We start from the raw sequence: 16,996 nt of genomic DNA on the forward strand, positions 1-16,996 counted from the left end.
ACAATAGGCATCCTCCACCTCAACAAAAGAGCTGCTGGGACGAGGTCAGGAACAAGAGGGGACGGCGCGGCCCTCAAACACCCGCCTGCGACTCACTTCAGCAGAGGTCTTTTGCCAAACTCGGCTGGACGACAACCCCGCGGTCCATAAGGCTTGCTCACCTTAGCCTCAGTTTCCTTTCTCGGTGAGGCCCAGCCTTTCGGCCCAAAGTACCAATTAAAACTACTGAAGGAAAAAAAAAAAAAACAGAAAGAAAAAAAACCGCAAAACGCTGAACAGACTCCTTGACTGGAAGAATCTCGCGAGAACTTACGGAGCTCTGGCTGTTCCCGCGGAGACCTCGCGAGCGGACCTCCGGGGGCGGGCTGCCCCGTGGCCCCGCCCTTTCTGAGCGCGGGCGCGCCTTGGCGGGAATTTCGCCTTTTTGGGTTTTAGACCACACGGGCTAGCTGGCTCTGGTCGGGACCGCCAAGGTGGATCGTTGGGACTGAAAGTGTGAGCAGGTACGACGTGCACCAAACCAGGGGCGCCCCGAGGCGCAGGGAACCGGCTCCCCTCGCCCTTTGGCCGGCCCGCGCGGATCGCTGCCTTGTGCGGACCTGGCGGGGCTTGCCCCCGGCCGGGAGAAGTCGGGTTTGCGCCGGGCCCTACTGATCGTCGCCTGCAGTCTGCGAGGCAGCTTGCAGTTCCAGACACTGCGGGGAAACTGGCTCAGTGCGGTTTAGTAACGTAGCGGAGGACGCAGGTCAAGGCGGGCACTGGAAGTGCAGCTAGATCTGTCCTGCTAACAGTTTTTTCTTTTTCACCCTGCCCTGGGCTGCAGGGTCTGACGTAGAGGGGATTTTAAGTTACTGCCACAGCCGGTCGGGGGTGCATTCTAAGTTCTGACAGCCTTGATCTGGGGGAGTCCGTGGCGGGGAGAGTTGTTGAGGATTTGGCCTTTCGTTTTTTTCCTTTGTGCGGGGGGGGGGGTGGCGGCTTTGGGGGAACTTTCTGAGGTCACCCCCAATGTCTCGGCCCTCCCCACCTACAGGAATGTCATCACAACTTCTTTGGAGCCCTTAATGATAATCATAATGAACCCCAAACATTTCAGGACATGAAGTAAACATGGATAACTGTCCCGCTGCGTCGACGTTCCTGACCGACAGCTTGGAGCTGGAGCTGGAGACAGAATGGTGCAAACCCCCTTGCTTTTCTTGTGATTTTGACAACAGGGGAGGAGGAAAACATTTTTCTGGAGAGTCCTACCTTTCCAGCGGAGCTCTTAAGCGGTAGGTAAAAAGTCGGAAACTTTGTTTTTCCCCATTCAGATTTTTTATCAGTCTGTTTAGGAATGTTATTTAATTATGAGTTAAGTCCATTAAACTTTAATGTTCATCAGGCAATGTTCTTGTAAATCGGCTTAGTATATCACACAGATGCAAGCTATTAGCTCTGTTGGGTTCCTGGTTAGAGCACACCTGAAAGATATTTGCAAGGAGGACTTTCTTGTTACCTGATGTTCTCTGACCTCACTGCTGCCTCAGCTTTGGAGTAAGGAGCTGGGCACTAATTTACTTGAAGTGAATTCTGAACTACCTGGGCTTTTTGAAGTCCCATTTCCTTCTAAAACATGAGATAATATTCTGAAGCATCTCAATAATTAAGACATGCACATTTTTTGTTGCCCCAGTGTCTTCTCACTCTGTATATTTAAACATATAGAAATCTTATAGACTTATTTTTTTTAAACTTTCTAATAAATGCGCCAGATTGTGTAAGTTCACAGGAATGTTATCTTCAAAGCTCTTGTCTTGGACATGTGTATCCACATATTGCAGTAAAACTGCTGTTGCTGAAATATTTTGGAAATACCTGCTGAGGCAATTTCAGTCGGAAAGGAAACCATTTTTGTTGATTATTACAGTTGTACCTTCTTTGAGACCTTAAACGATATTACTCAACTTGATTATGCCCTTCTTTAGACATGGCTCAGAATACCTTTTAACTGTCTTAAAAATTAAATGTCCCCTCAAAGGGTGAAATTCTACAACTGAAGACCACAGTTGAAGACAGGTGAAAGTATGTTCCCTAGACCCCTTTCCACATTTTTCCCTCAAATTATATTGCTCTTTAAACTTTTTTTTTATCACAGTATAGGGTTGAATTCTTAATACAGTCCAGTTGTACTGTTACTGAGATATAAGGTACCAAGGCACTTCCTTACTTTATAACATCATTGTTGACATGTCATGTGTAACATGGATTCATATAATGTCAAAAAAAAACCTCATGCTATAGTATGGGATATAGCATACTTTTTATGAGATTAAATCAGAGTTTCATTTCAGACTGATTTTGAATCTTGATCCTTTACCAACTAATTTTGAAGAGGATACAGTGGAAATATTTGGCATTCAATGGGTTACTGAAACAGCATTAGTGAATTCATCTAGAGTTCTCTTTCATCTCTTGAGGTATGTTTTGTCTTTTATTTTAAAACTGCCATTGAGTGTTGATGCTTTTCAGATTTAAGTTACATTGCTTGGTGGTTTCTAATACTGATATTACAAAAGCACCTGTAGAATTGTGATTGCTGCTTACTTGATTATCTTATCAGTAACAACAATTAAGCCATAATGTTTGATGGAGTAATGGTTTTAATGAGTTCTTTTTTAGTGATTTTCAGAATTTTTATTCTTCTGTATTTGACATCATATATTGAAGACAAATATTTTAGGCTTTGAACTATTCCATAATTTTGGAAGAAAAATAAAATCTTTTGTTGCTTAATAGTCATAATTTTTCAGTAATCTTTAGAGAATGAACTCAGACTTCCAAATATATTTTTCAGACTATAATAGAATATGTAATAGAAATATGATTAACCTGGACATTAAAAATATTTTTAATAAAAATTTTCAAACATACACAGATGTAGAGAGAATAGTATAACGAACCTCCATATACCCTCCCTCAGTTACGATAAATATCAAGGGTTTATCACATTTCCTTCATCTGTCCTTATCCCTCTACTCTTGGCTTAAGTATTTCTTAAGCAAATTCCAGGCATCATGTCATCTCACCCTTAATTACGTCAGTATGTATCTCTTAAAAATATGAACTTATTTTTTAAACATAAACATTACCTCATAATCACAATTAACGAAATTGAAATAATTCTTCATTATTATTTAAAACCCAGTCCATAATTCAGATTTTAGATTTGGAATCACTTATTAAAGGCAAATTATTAGCCCAAAATACATTAAGAATGTATACATGGGGGCTTCCCTGGTGGCTTAGTGGTTGAGAGTCCGCCTGCCAATGCAGGAGACAGGGGTTCATGCCCCGGTCTGGGAAGATCCCACATGCCGCGGAGCAGCTGGGCCCGTGAGCCATGGCCGCTGAGCCTGCGTTTCTGGAGCCTATGCTCCGCAACGGGAGAGGCCACAGCAGGGAGAGGCCTGCGTACCACAAAAAAAAAATAAAAAAGAATGTATACATGGTAATTCTAAAATTTATATGGAACCACAAAAGATCCCAAATTGCCAAAACAATCCTGAGAAAGAAGAGCAAAGCTAGAGACATCACACTTTCTGATTTCAAACTGTATTAGAATGGTATAGTAAACAAACAGTATGTTATTGGCATAAAAACAGACACATAGGTGAATGGAACAGAATTGAGGGCCCAGAAAACCCCACACATATAGGGACAATTAATTTATGGAAAAAGAGCAAAGAACATAACATTAAAGGGCAGTCTTCAATAAATGGTGTTGGGAAAATTGGACAGCCATAGGCAAAAGAATGAAACTAGACCACTGTCTTACATCATACACAAAAATTAACTCAAGATGCATTAAAAGCTTGAATATAAGACCTGAAACCATAAAATGTATAGAAGAAAATATAGGCAGTAACCTCATTGACATCAGTCTTAGCAATATTTTTGTGGCTCTAAGTCCAAAAGCAAGGGAAACAAGCAAAGATAAACAAATGTGACTACATCGAACTAAAAAGGTACTCACAGCAGAGGAAACCATCGTCAAAGTGAAAAGGCAACCTACTGAATGAGAGAAAATAATTTGCAAATCATATATTTGGTTAATATGAGGGGTTAATATCCAAAATATATAAAGAATTCATATAGCTCAACAGCAACAACAATAACAACAAATCTGATTAAAAAATGGGCAGAGGATCTGAACATATATTTTTCCAAAGAATACTTGCAGATTACCAACAGGCATATATGAGAAGATGTTCAACATGACCATTAAGGGAATGCAAATCAAAACCACAGTGAGATGTCACCTCACACCTGTTAGAATGGCTGTTATCAAAAAGACGAGAAATAACAAACGAAGATGTGAAGAAAAGGGAATCCTCATGCCCTGTTGGTGGGAGTGTAAATTGGTGCAGTCACTATGGAAAAGTGTGGAGGTTCTTCAAAAAGTTAAGAATAGAGCTACCTATGACCCAGCTATTCCACTTCTGGGTATTTATCTGAAGGGCATAGAAACACTAATTTGAAAAGATATATTCACCCCCTGTGTTCATTGCAGCATTATTTTTAACAGTCAAGATATGAAGATATGGAAACAACCTAAGTGTCCTTCAATGGATGAATGGATGAAGGAATTTTAAATATTTATATACACACACACACACACACACAATGGAATACTATTCAGACTTAAAAATGAGTGAAATCATGCCATTTGCAGTAACATGGATGGACCTTGAGGGTATTATACTTAGTGAAATAAATCAGACAGAGAAAGACAAATACTATATGATTTCACTAATATATGGAATCTAAATAAAGTAAATGAACAAACAAAATAAAACAAAAACAAACTCTTAGTTACAGAGAACAGATCAGTGGTTACCAGAGGGGAAGGGGTTTAGTAGGTGGGTGAAAAAGGTGAAGGGAGTCAACTGTATGGTGATGGATAGTAATTAGGCTTGTGGTGGTGATCATGTTGTAGTGTACACAGATGTGGAATTATAGTGCTGTATACTTGAAACTTATATAATTAAAAGAAGAATGTATACATGGTACATTTAAATGAAAATGGAAAGTTGGAGGGATTTCCCCTCTCACCCTCATCCCATGGAACCTGTGCCATATTATGTGTTTTATTGGGAAAATAGGCTGTGTGAGTGATTCTGTATAATCCTAAACATTATAGAATGAGTTGAGTCTTACCCAGGACGTAGGTTATGAATGTGGCTCAATCTTTAAGGAGCTGAAAGGCAACTAGGAAGAATGGCAAGAGAAGATTATTCTCAGAAATTAATGTGGAACATCGTAAGTTAAAACTTCCCCTGATTAGTCTACATTACATATTCTATTCCTCTTCAGAACTCCTATTGTGTAACTACATGATACAATTTAACATTTTATTATATAACTGTTAACCTAGGATGTTTTATATAACCATCTTAAACTTCTTAAAGATATAAACAGTATCTTCCTGATGGGGAAATCTATGATATTTTATATAATTTTTGAGATAAATGTAGCTGTTAGTAGATCTTTTTGGGAGGTCAAAGACATGTTTTATTTTCTCTCAGAGTCTTTATTACCTGAAGCTGACAGTAATAAACATTCATGAAGTGTTAAACATTATTCACGAATGAGCGGCATTAAAGCTGTGTAAAAGATTTGGAAATACTGTGTAATTGTTGCATGCTTTAAACTACTCTAAAACTAATTCTCACCTTACATTTTTTAAATTAGGCAACAGCTCTACAACTTGGAAACCTTATTACAGGCCAACTGTGATTTTGGTAAGTTTTAAGTATGTTTAATGGCAAAAAGAAATGGTGCTCCCTTACAGTGAATTGTACATGGATCTATGATGTGTCATTGGGCTATCATAATAACATGAAGGAAGTGATAGTTCAGAAGTTCAGGATACAGTTATATTTAGTGTTCAGAAAAAGTATGACACTTAAATTTTGTTTGTAGATGAAATTTATAGTATTTTTCCAAATCTGCAAGTAAAATTAAGGCTAAACATCTTTGAAGTGAATTAGTAACTTGCTTTGGGGGTGGGGAGTGGGCTGGAGAACGTAGAGAAATAGAAAGTGCTGGACCTCATGCTGTCTTTCTTGTTTTTCTTTTCTGCTTTCTCTTTTCGTTTTTTTTTAATTTTATTTATTTATTCTTATTTTTGGCTGCATTTGGTCTTTGTAGCTGCGTGCGGGCTTTCTCTAGTTGCAGTGAGCGGGAGCTACTCTTTGTTGCAATGTGCGGGCTTCTCATTGCAGAGGCTTCTCTTTGTTGTGGAGCATGGGCTCTAGGTGTACGGGCTTCAGTACTTGTGGCACTTGGACTCCGTAGTTGTGGCTTGTGGACTCTGGAGCGCAGGCTCAGTAGTTGTGGCACACGGCCCTAGTTGCTCCACGGCATGTATGATCCTCCCGGACCAGGGCTTGAACCTGTGTCCCCTGCATTGGCAGGCGGATTCTTAACCACTGCGCCACCAGGGAAGTCCCTGTTTGTTTTTAACATTTAATGGATTACTGATTTGTGGGGGAATTGGTATAGTTAAGGTAGTGAAGGGAATTGAAGGGCAGTATGTTTTAGTTCAGGCTAGCTGCTTCTCGTTTCTAACAATTCTGGTACAGTGTAGTATTTAGAATCATGACTCTGTGGTCAGCCTGGGTTCTAACCCTAGCTAATTGTGGGTCTCACACTAGGTAATAGTTCCCACCATTGAGTTCTTGTGAGGACTAAATGACATAATGTGTGTTAGGTGCTTACCCTAGTATCTGTTATTAGTGATGCCCAGCAAGCAAAGATCACTTGGAACCCACCTTTGAAGGGTTTATTAGCTTAGGAAGCAAGGGGGAGATATACATCATGAGGAACAGTTGGGGCTTCTCAGTAAGAGGAAGTAGGGAGGGGCTTTTGACAGGGTATGCACTTGTGCTGGCTGATTTGGGGTAGAGTTTAAGGGGGCTGTGGCTTTATTCTGGATTTGATGCTGTTAAGAAGCAGCAGCAATTTGATGACTAAGTTAATTTTTATTTTTCTCCAGAAGGTGGGACACGCAGCAGGAGGCAAGGGAAGATTCTAATTTGTAATGAAGCAATAGTCATTTTAGCTGGAAGAGGAGGGTAGTCTGTTTCTGTATTTTGTTTGTTTTTGTGTGGTTGTATAGTGCCTTGTTTCTGTGTCAGACATGATTACAGAGAGGTTTTGTGTTTTTCTTGTTTCACCATAATCATGGAGTGATCTTGTATGATTATTTTTGATATTGTATGACAACTGTTTAATTTCAGTAGGGAGTGTCATGGCCTAATTGTTAGTTATCAGCTGTCAGGGCTGTTTTATTTGTTTTGTTAGTTTGTCCTCAGTAAATGTTGGATATTACTGTTTCATTATCACCTGGGTCCCTGCTTCATGCCAGGTACTGTGCAAGGTGCTGATGAATCAAAGAGGAAAATTATGCTGCTGAAGAGTTTGCAGTTGAGTAAGACAGATAAACAAGCATAGTCAGCATGGTAGATGGAAGAGTGTAGTAACAGAGGTATGCAAAAGCTGCTACAGGAGCCAAGGGCTTTATCCGTTTATGTGCCCATCACTGAGTGATGGCAGATCTGGGTCTTCAAGGATGAGGAGGAATTAGCCAGGCAAAAGATTTTGGAGAAGTTTTGGGGATAGGATGAGTTCCAGGTACAAACAACTGTATAGACAAAGACATTGAGGTATATAAAAACATAAAAGTTCAGGGAGCAGGGAGTAAGTAATAATTACGTATGGTTGGACTCAAGTGTGTGTGAGTGGTTAATTTTTGGAAGGGATGCAATCATAGGTGTCTTCGTAAGCAATGCCAAAGACCCAGAATTTTATTTTGAAACTCCTGGAGAGTGTCTATAAGATTGTAGTGGAAACAGCAAAAATACCTTTACTATATAGAGTGACTTAATTAAATTGGGTTTGTGGAAGGCATTTATTGAGCAAGATTATTCTTTGAAAAGCACTTACTGACCTAAAATTACTACAATGGATTATTTTTTGAAATGGTTACTTGTTACACTGACATTTTGGCTGGTATTATTACTTAAAAAACTTACTGACAGATTTGTTGGGCAGGTTAGCAGTATTAAAGACTATCCCTACATAAGCTTACTCCTGCCATGCAGCTGTGTCAGGGCTTTGTTAATAAACTCATGTAAACCCTTGGCTCTCAACCCTCCCCAGAAATCCCTTATTTAGGGTCACTTACTGAAGTGCATATGGTTCTTATTCTGTTGATTTTACTCCCTGGATTGCTTTCCTGTTGAGGCAGAATAGCATACACAATATGTTATTTTTTACTGATACCTGTTATTAAATATAGCTTTTGATGTTACCCCTTTTTCAGATATTGTATTTTTTTTTGTCCCTAGGCATTTCATTTGGATTTTTTTTTATGCCTTCCACTGTTTTTAGCTTCATTGACTGCAGATTCTTTCATCATTGCCATTTCTGGGTCTGTTTGTATTGGTTGATTTTTCTTCTAGTTTTATGATACATTTTTCTGCTCTTTTGAACATCTAGTAATTTTTTATTGTGTGATGGACATTATAGATTTTACGTTGCTGCTTTCTGAATTTTCTTGTATTCCTAAAACTAGTGTTGAATTTTGTTCTGGCTTACTGTTGAGTACTTGTAATTCATGGGATCTTTTTGAGGCTTGTTGTATATTTTGTTAGGACTTTTAAAAAGTAACCTTTAGTCTAATGTTAATTTAGCTCTAGTAAGGCTTCTGAGGATTCTTTGTGGTGTATTTTTTTTTTCATTCTTGCTGGTGGGAACTTGAATTGTTCCCTGGTTTGAGTAAGCTTTGTTGGGAATTGTTTTCTGATATTTTTCTCTGGCCTACCGATCAGTACTTAGTCAAAGACTCAAAGGGGACCCTCTGTACATTTCTAGGGCTCCTTTTTTTTTTTTTTTTGCGGTATGCGGGCCTCTCACTGTTGTGGCCTCTCCCGTTGCGGAGCACAGGCTCCAGACGCGCAGACTCAGCGGCCATGGCTCACGGGCCTAGCCGCTTCGCGGCACGTGGGATCTTCCTAGACCGGGGCACGAACCCATGTCCCCTGCATCGGCAGGCAGAGTCTCAACCACTGCGCCACCAGGGAAGCCCTAAGGCTCTTTTTTTTGTGTAGCTTTCTTTCTTCTTTGGTACTTTTACCCTGCAAATTTAGACTACCCTAAACTCAGATCTCATGTCTCTTTGACTCAGTGATTTGGACTCTGAATTCTCTCTCCCTGTGCTGCAGCCTATAAACTGTCTCTAGGTGGGAAGCTGGTGCAATCTTACGACTTCTCTCTGGGATAGCAGTCTTGTGTTGCCTTTGTCCAATGCCTGAAAATTATTGTTTTACTTTTTTTGGTTTTCTAGTTTAAGGTGGGAGCTGGGTAATTCTGATTCCTTTTACTCCATTGTGGCTGGATGCAGCAGTTCACGGCAGTTTTTTTTTTTTAATTAATTAATTTATTTTTGGCTGCATTGGATCTTTGTGGCTGCACGTGGGCTTTCTTTAGTTGTGGTGAGGAGGGTCTACTCTTCATTGTGGTGCGTGGGCTTCTCATTGTGGTGGCTTCTCTTGTGGCAGAGCATGGGCTCTAGGTGCTCGGGCTTCAGTAGTTGTGGCCTGTGGGCGCAGGCTCAGTAGTTGTGGTGCATGGGCTTAGTTACTCCACGGCATGTGGGATCTTCCCAGACCAGGACTTGAATCCGTGTCCCCTGCATTGGCAGGCAGATTTTTAAGCACTGCGCCAAACCACTGCACCACCAGGGAATCCCACAGTGGTTGTTTTTACGAGAGTACTTCATTTACGGGCTGAGAATTGTGACACTGGGGGATCATATGACTTTTGTAAGCGAAGTATAATTAAGCTATAAAAGTGCACTGCACTGTTTGGTATGTAGATATATGGACATCATCTTTATGCTTATGCTCCTGTTTTGCCAAAATAGTATCCACATTTGCTCATTTGAATACAAATTTAAAAATAAATTTTGCCTTATGTTTAATATGGGTGATAATTTGTTGCCTGTAGTAAGGTTTTTCCCCCCTTCTCCTGCCTCTCCTTTACCAGCTCCTCCTCCCTCAGGTTTACTACAAATAATCAGTCTCCTCAGGTCTCAGTTTGAGTCTCCTCTCTGTACATCTTTTCCTACATGTACGATCTCATCAGTTCCTTTATTTCTAAATGATAACAACTCCAAAAGGTTTACCTACATTCCAGACCTCTCCTTTGCACTGCAGGCCTTGCATGTCAAACTGCCTGACATCTGTCCTTGGATTGCTTAGATAGTGCAAAGAGTACATCTGTGATGTCTTCCAAAACCAGTTGACACTGCCCATGTTTTCTCCACTCATTACATGGTGCTAACAGTTGCCTATATGTCATTCTTCATTCTTTAATTTCCTTTAAACTCAGATCATCCATCGGATTCCCAGCAGGTTTATGACCAAAATACACCTTCAGCCTATCCATTTTCCTATGATCTCTTGAATTACTGCTATAGGGCTCTTAACACATCCTCCTTTGCCCCTCTATCATCTGTGTACAAAATCTGCTTTAAATGTATATCAGTTCCTGTTCCTCCTAGATCAAAACCCAATGAAAGGCCATCTACTGTATTTCAATGAAATCAAAACTCCTTGTTATGACTTGTAAGGCCCCAAATGACTTATTCCTATGTCTCTCAACCCATGCCGTCTTTCCCTCACTTCAACATTTACATCAGCAAAAATTAGCAAAAATTATCTGGGTGGTTGCTATGTGCAAAACACTCATAACCACTCTAGGGCAAATGAGTAAAACAGAAAACAAAAGCAGAGAAAACATGATGAGAATTATAGGTAAGTGAGAAAGAAAGAAGACTGGCAGCATGTGACATCAGTGAAGCCAGGTGTAGTGAATGCTCCTATAAGGGCAAGTTAATTGAGCACAAGTGGTGCCCGTTAGATTGGACAACATGATTTCACTGGTGACCTTACTAAGAGCAGTATCGGGGGTGGGGAATGGTAAGCACCATATAGGAGTCAGTTGAAAAAATGAAAAGCTAGAGAATTGCTACTTATATGGCTCACAATTTTTTTGTCGCTGCCCACTGTTTATTTAAACAATGATTAACATTATCTATTTTGGTTTCAGGGAAGATATCAACCCTACATTGCAAAGCAGCCAATATTAGGCAGCAGTGCATAACATTTCTTCATTATGTTAAAGTCTTCATTTTCAGGTAGGCTGTCAGATGAGTAATATGAATAATGCATGAATTTCTGAGTGCAAATTTATCCAGACTCTAATTGCTTATTGTATCTCATCGTGTTTTAGGTCCCTGCAAGTACAAAATGCTGAAAGTCATGTTCCTGTCCATCCCTACCAGACTTTGGAGGCACAGCTTCCCTCAGTGTTGATTGATGAGCTTCATGGATTACTCTTGTATATAGGACACCTATCAGAACTTCCCATTATTAATACAGGAGCATTTGTAAATCAAAACCAGACTAAGGTTTGCTTTGTTTCATTTAATGTTTAAAGTATCAGGTATTTTTTCCTCCCCACATGGACTATTCATTCAAGAATGAGGGAAATTAGTCAAGAGTGTAGTTCTTAGACCACACTGCCTGAGTTGAAATACTGGCTTCTCCTTTTGTTAATTATGTGCCATCAGGCAAATAACACCTCTTGCTTCAGTCTTTCCATCTGTGTAATTGGTTTAGCTTCCTAGAGTTATTGGGAGAATTGAATAACTAAAATGCATAAAGTGCTTAGATGTAGTTTACGTTGAATCAGTGATAACTATTCTTCCAGTTGTAACAATGCAAATGTTTAAAAGTTTCAAAGTAAATCAAATAACCTTTGTTTTCTAAAGTTTGTATACTCTTTGCCACTGATAAAAGTTTGGGCAAACACTATTTTATATTATAGTAAGATTCAAGAAGATCATCTTTAAAAAGCTATGCTTTCAGAACCACATCATTATGTCTGTTCTGGCTTTTGAGATATTTTCAGAATATGATTAAGATTGTTTTAACTGTGCCCCCCTTTTTTTTCCTACCTGTGATGATCAGTCTCTCTGGTTTGGTTTATAAAAATGTGTTAGCATGATCCAACCTGTGGATGTAATTAACAAATTCTTCATAGGAAAATGTGAGCTGCTGTGAATGACAAATTATAATTTCCCGTGGCATTCCCTGAATTCTCAATCTCCTCTCTTTGACTTCACCAATTTTAATAACATTCAGTTTTTAGGAACGAGTCTTTGCCAAAATATAAGATACAATTAAATGTTTCTATTTCTGTGAAATTTAACAATAATAAAAAATTGACTCTTCTTATCAGGGATCAATATATGTAATAATAAAAGTAAATAGAATTCCAACTGAATTCACAGGTGAATATATCTAATCCATAGAAACCAAATAGGTAATTGTTTTTAATCATGTCAGTTAATAAAGATTCGTGGGTGGATTGTGCTGGGAGGGATATTTTTCTTTCTTTTTAGTCTCTGTAAATTGGACTGATTTTTATTTTCTGAATATCCATCAAATGCTTAAGAAAATTAAAATTAATAATTTATCTAGCAGCAGAAATAAAAAAATGTGTGCAAGTGTCCTCAAACTAGGTTTTGCCTTTCATAGGCTTTTAATTAGACAGACTTGAAAGTATAGGTTATTTGAAGATCAGAAGACTGAATTTTTAAAGCAGGGGAATGGAGTCTTTAACACATAAACAAAAAAATCATATGCTGAAATACTGTTCTCTTCTGAAATATCAGCAAAACGAAAAAATCATAAAATAAAAAGCATCTTTCAAGACTCTATATATATTTCTTATATTTTACCATTCTCATATATGAAGGCTAATGCTTTAATTGGTATTTACAGTTGAGCATCTGTCTTTTATACTTTTTTAGGGACTTTTTAAAATTAGAGATACTATTTGTTGGTATGATGTATTACGAATATTTTCATTTATCTTTTTCTTCAGCAGTTAAGCTGACTTGCTAGGTAGATAGATGATTTAAGTTTTTTTATATAGTTATATTTATCAGTTTTTTTCTTTGGTATCATTCCTATGTTATTGTAAAAAACATACTTTTTTTTTTTACATTTATCTCTTTAATTTATCTCTTTTTAAAAAATGTACTGTGAGGTAGGAAATCTAGTTTCTTACAGATGAATAAGTTAATAATCCTGTCTCTTATTGAATGACCTATGCTTTCCCCACTGATTTGACATATCATGTGTATCCATTTCTCTCTTCCCTATTTTTGCTATTTACTATCTATTCCTGAGCCAGCACTGTTTTATTAGTGTTGTGTTTTATTTTGTTTGCGTGTTTGATAAGGCAAGACCCCTCTCCATCATTCATCATAGTTGTTTTAATAAAAAGTATGTATCATTGTATTATTTTAGTGATTCGAAATGTTGACTGGAGAAAGTTTATTGATAATCTGCTAGTACAGTAAAGAGCACTGGCTTTTGAATCAGGTAGAATTAGGTTTGAATCCTAAAGCATTAATTGAGGGGTAAATTTCTTCACCACTTTTAACTTTAGTTTCTTTATGGGCATGACAGTAGTGTCTAAATGATAATCCAGAAGTTCTTGTTAAAATATCTTATGGAAGTTCCTGGGTATTCATTACATTTAAAAACATATTTCCTAGCTAAAGTCTAAAACAAAATCATGAAAATAAGTGTTTAAAGAAATTCATTTACTGCCTTGCAGCTGTAGTAGAATCTCAGTTGGTTGGTAGGGGCCTTTACTATACAAGTCTGTTCAGCAGCCCCAAGGTGGGTCTGTCTTAAACAACATCAGTTAAGAGTATATCTTGCTTTTAAAGATCTCCAGTGAAAAAATCCTCTAATGAACAAGACAGAGGTTTCTCTTGAGCTTTTAAATAGTGTTAGGTTAACTTGTGCATTATGGAGGAGTGTTGTGACATGCTATAAAATACCTAATAAAGTGTTATGAATTTTCAGTCACAGTTTTTAATGTCATTCACAGCTTTTCCCACCATCATGGCATTTGTTACATCTCCACTTAGATATCCATTGGCTAGTGCTGGAAATTCTTCACATGCTTGGTGAAAAATTGAGTAAGTTTATGGATTTCTGATTTATGTCCTTTTTTAATGTAAATGTTTTTTAATCTAAATTGTTTTTTAAAATTATACAATAAGTGCTTTCTGATTATTATTATTTTTTTAATCAAACAGTAACCAAACTAAAAAGTGAAGGTCTTACTTCTTTTTTCTAGAGATAACTACTGGCAACGGCTTGGTCCATTTATCCATCCATCCATACTTACTATCTATTAGTATACATATATGGAAACTCATAGGTAGGGTTTTTGTTTTTCTTTCTAACCACAAATGGTATCATCATATTGTCCTATGTAGGGTTTCATTTAACAGTTTTTTAGAGATCTGTTCATGTTAGTTCATACAGTTTTATGGACCTATCATAATTTATTTAGCCAAGTCTATGTTTTGATATTTCAGTTAATTCTGTTTATTTTGGTATTACAAATAATATTTCATTGAACATCCTTATGTAGATATAAGATATACATCTTTGAATACTTGTACAAGTTATTTAATAGATTAGGTTTTTGGAATTGATGTGGCACATTGCACTTTTAGTATTTTATATGCTTCTCTGGTGTTGTATATTAAGTTTCCACAATTTATGTACACTAACTGTGAACATGCCTTTGCCTCATACTCTTGCCAGTAGTGGATATTATTAATCGTATTTTTTGCCAACTAATGCGTGAAAAATGATACTGAGTCTCTGTTTTTGCAATTTCCCGATTACCAGTGAAGTGAAGCATCTTTAATTTTATTGTCTTTTTATATTTGCTTTATTAATTACCTGTTCATTATATTTTGCAAAGTACTTGTTTTATCTCTTGTTTCATTCTTTCCCGCCTTTCTTTAATTAATTAGTAGAGGTTTGTATATATTATGGATGGTAATCTTATTTCACATGTTGCCTATTTATTTCTTGGTCTTGCTCTTTGACACCTTTAGTTTCCGTTATCAAATTGGCAATTTTCTATAAATATTATATAGTTGTAAATTATTATTTTTTAAGCACTTGAGCATTTTTAATGTTCAGAACAGTCTTTGTGATTAACACAATGATGTGTACATTATAACGTAACACTGTCTTAAAGTGTCAGGACTAACTACAGAGAGGCTTACTACTTGACTTCGTTATAAATTGAAAGGATTTCTTTTTTTTTTTTTAACATGTTTATTGGAGTATAATTGCTTTACAGTGGTGTGTTAGTTTCTGCTTTATAACAAACTGAATCAGCTATACATATACATATATCCCCATATCTCTTCCCTCTTGGGTCTCCCTCCCATCCTCCCTATCCCACCCCTCTAGGTGGTCACAAAGCACAGAGCTGATCTCCCTGTGCTGTGCGGCTGCTTCCCACTAGCTATCTATTTTATATTTGGTAGTGTATATATGTCCATGCCACTCTCTCATTTCGTCCCAGCTTACCCTTCCCCCTCCCCACGTCCTCAAGTCTGTTCTCCACGTATGCGTCTTTATTCCTGTCCTGCCTCTAGGTTCTTCAGAACCTTTTTTTTTCTTTTTTAGATAACATATATGTGTTAACATACGGTATTTGTTTTTCTCTTTCTTACTTCACTCTGTATCCATTCACCTTTCTACAAATAACTCAGTTTCCTTTCTTTTTATGGCTGAGTAATACTCCACTGTATATAAGTGCCACATCTTCTTTATCCTTTCATCTGTCGATGGACACTTAGGTGGCTTCCATGTCCTGGCTATTGTAAATAGTCCTGCAATGAACACTGTAGTACATGACTCGTTTTGAATTATGGTTTTCTCCGGGTATATGCCCAGTAGTGGGATTGCTGGGTCGTACGGTAGTTCTATTTTTAGTTTTTTAAGGAACCTCCATACTGTTCTCCATAGTGGCTGTACCAATTTACATTCCCACCAACAGTGTAAGAGGGTTCCCTTTTCTCCACACCCTCTCCAGCATTTATTGTTTGTAGATTTTTTTAATGATGACCATTCTGACTGGTGTGAGGTGATACCTCATTGTAGTTTTGATTTGCATTTCTCTAATGATTAATGATGTTGAGCATCCTTTCACGTGTCTGTTGGCAATCTGTATATCTTCTTTGGAGAAATGTCTATTTAGGTCTTCTGCCCATTTTTGGATTGGGTTGTTTGTTTTTTTGATATTGAGCTGCATGAGCTGCTTGTATATTTTGGAGATTAACCCTTCATCAGTTGCTTTGTTTGCAAATATTTTCTCCCATTCTGAGGGTTGTCTTTTTGTCTTGTTTATGGTTTCCTTTGCTGTGCAAAAGCTTTTAAGTTTCATTAGGTCCCATTTGTTTATATTCGTTTTATATCCATTTCTCTAGGAGGTGAGTAAAAAAGGATCTTGCTGTGATTTATGTCATAGAGTGTTCTGCCTATGTTTTCCTCGAAGAGTGTTATTATGGTGTCTGGCCTTACATTTAGGCCTTTAATCCATTTTGAGTTTATTTTTGTGTATGGTGTTAGAGAGTGTTCAACTTTCATTCTTTTACACGTAGCTGTCCATTTTTCCCAGCACCAGTTATTGAAGAGGCTGTCTTTTCTCCATTGTATATTCTTGCCTCCTTTATCAAAAATAAGATGAACATATGTATGTGGGTTTATCTCTGGGCTTTGTATCCTGTTCCATTGATCTGTATTTCTGTTTTTGTGCCAGTACCTCACTGACTTGATTACTGTAGCTTTCTAGTATAGTCTAAAGTCTGGGAGCCTGATTCCTCCAGCTCCGTTTTTCTTTCTCAAGATTGTGTTGGCTATTTGGGGTCTTTTTTTGTGTTTCCATACAAATTGTGAAATTTTTGTTCTAGTTCTGTGAAAAATGCCATTGGTAGTTTGATAGGGATTGCATTGAATCTGTCAATTGCTTTGGGTAGTATAGTCATTTTCAC

General features: G+C 37.7%; 1 protein-coding gene across 2 annotated transcripts in view; it reads left to right on the forward strand.

Annotated features, from left to right (window-relative positions):
• The first annotated feature begins 371 nt into the window (after positions 1-371).
• MMS22L (MMS22 like, DNA repair protein) overlaps positions 372-16,996 on the forward strand; it is a 141,369-nt gene continuing 124,744 nt past the window's right edge. The window contains exons 1-7 of one of the 2 annotated variants that reach the window (XM_067702527.1): positions 372-503; positions 1,097-1,274; positions 2,334-2,459; positions 5,734-5,783; positions 11,158-11,245; positions 11,341-11,518; positions 14,020-14,110. In XM_067702527.1, the coding sequence (XP_067558628.1) occupies positions 1,111-1,274; positions 2,334-2,459; positions 5,734-5,783; positions 11,158-11,245; positions 11,341-11,518; positions 14,020-14,110 (697 nt within the window). In that variant the 5' untranslated portion in view covers positions 372-503; positions 1,097-1,110. Of the gene's footprint in view, positions 504-1,033; positions 1,275-2,333; positions 2,460-5,733; positions 5,784-11,157; positions 11,246-11,340; positions 11,519-14,019; positions 14,111-16,996 lie in introns of both variants that reach the window. The other variant, XM_067702528.1, reaches the window with a different exon arrangement.

Source organism: Pseudorca crassidens, chromosome 13, assembly GCF_039906515.1.
Source record: "Pseudorca crassidens isolate mPseCra1 chromosome 13, mPseCra1.hap1, whole genome shotgun sequence".
Lineage (NCBI taxonomy): Eukaryota > Metazoa > Chordata > Mammalia > Artiodactyla > Delphinidae > Pseudorca > Pseudorca crassidens.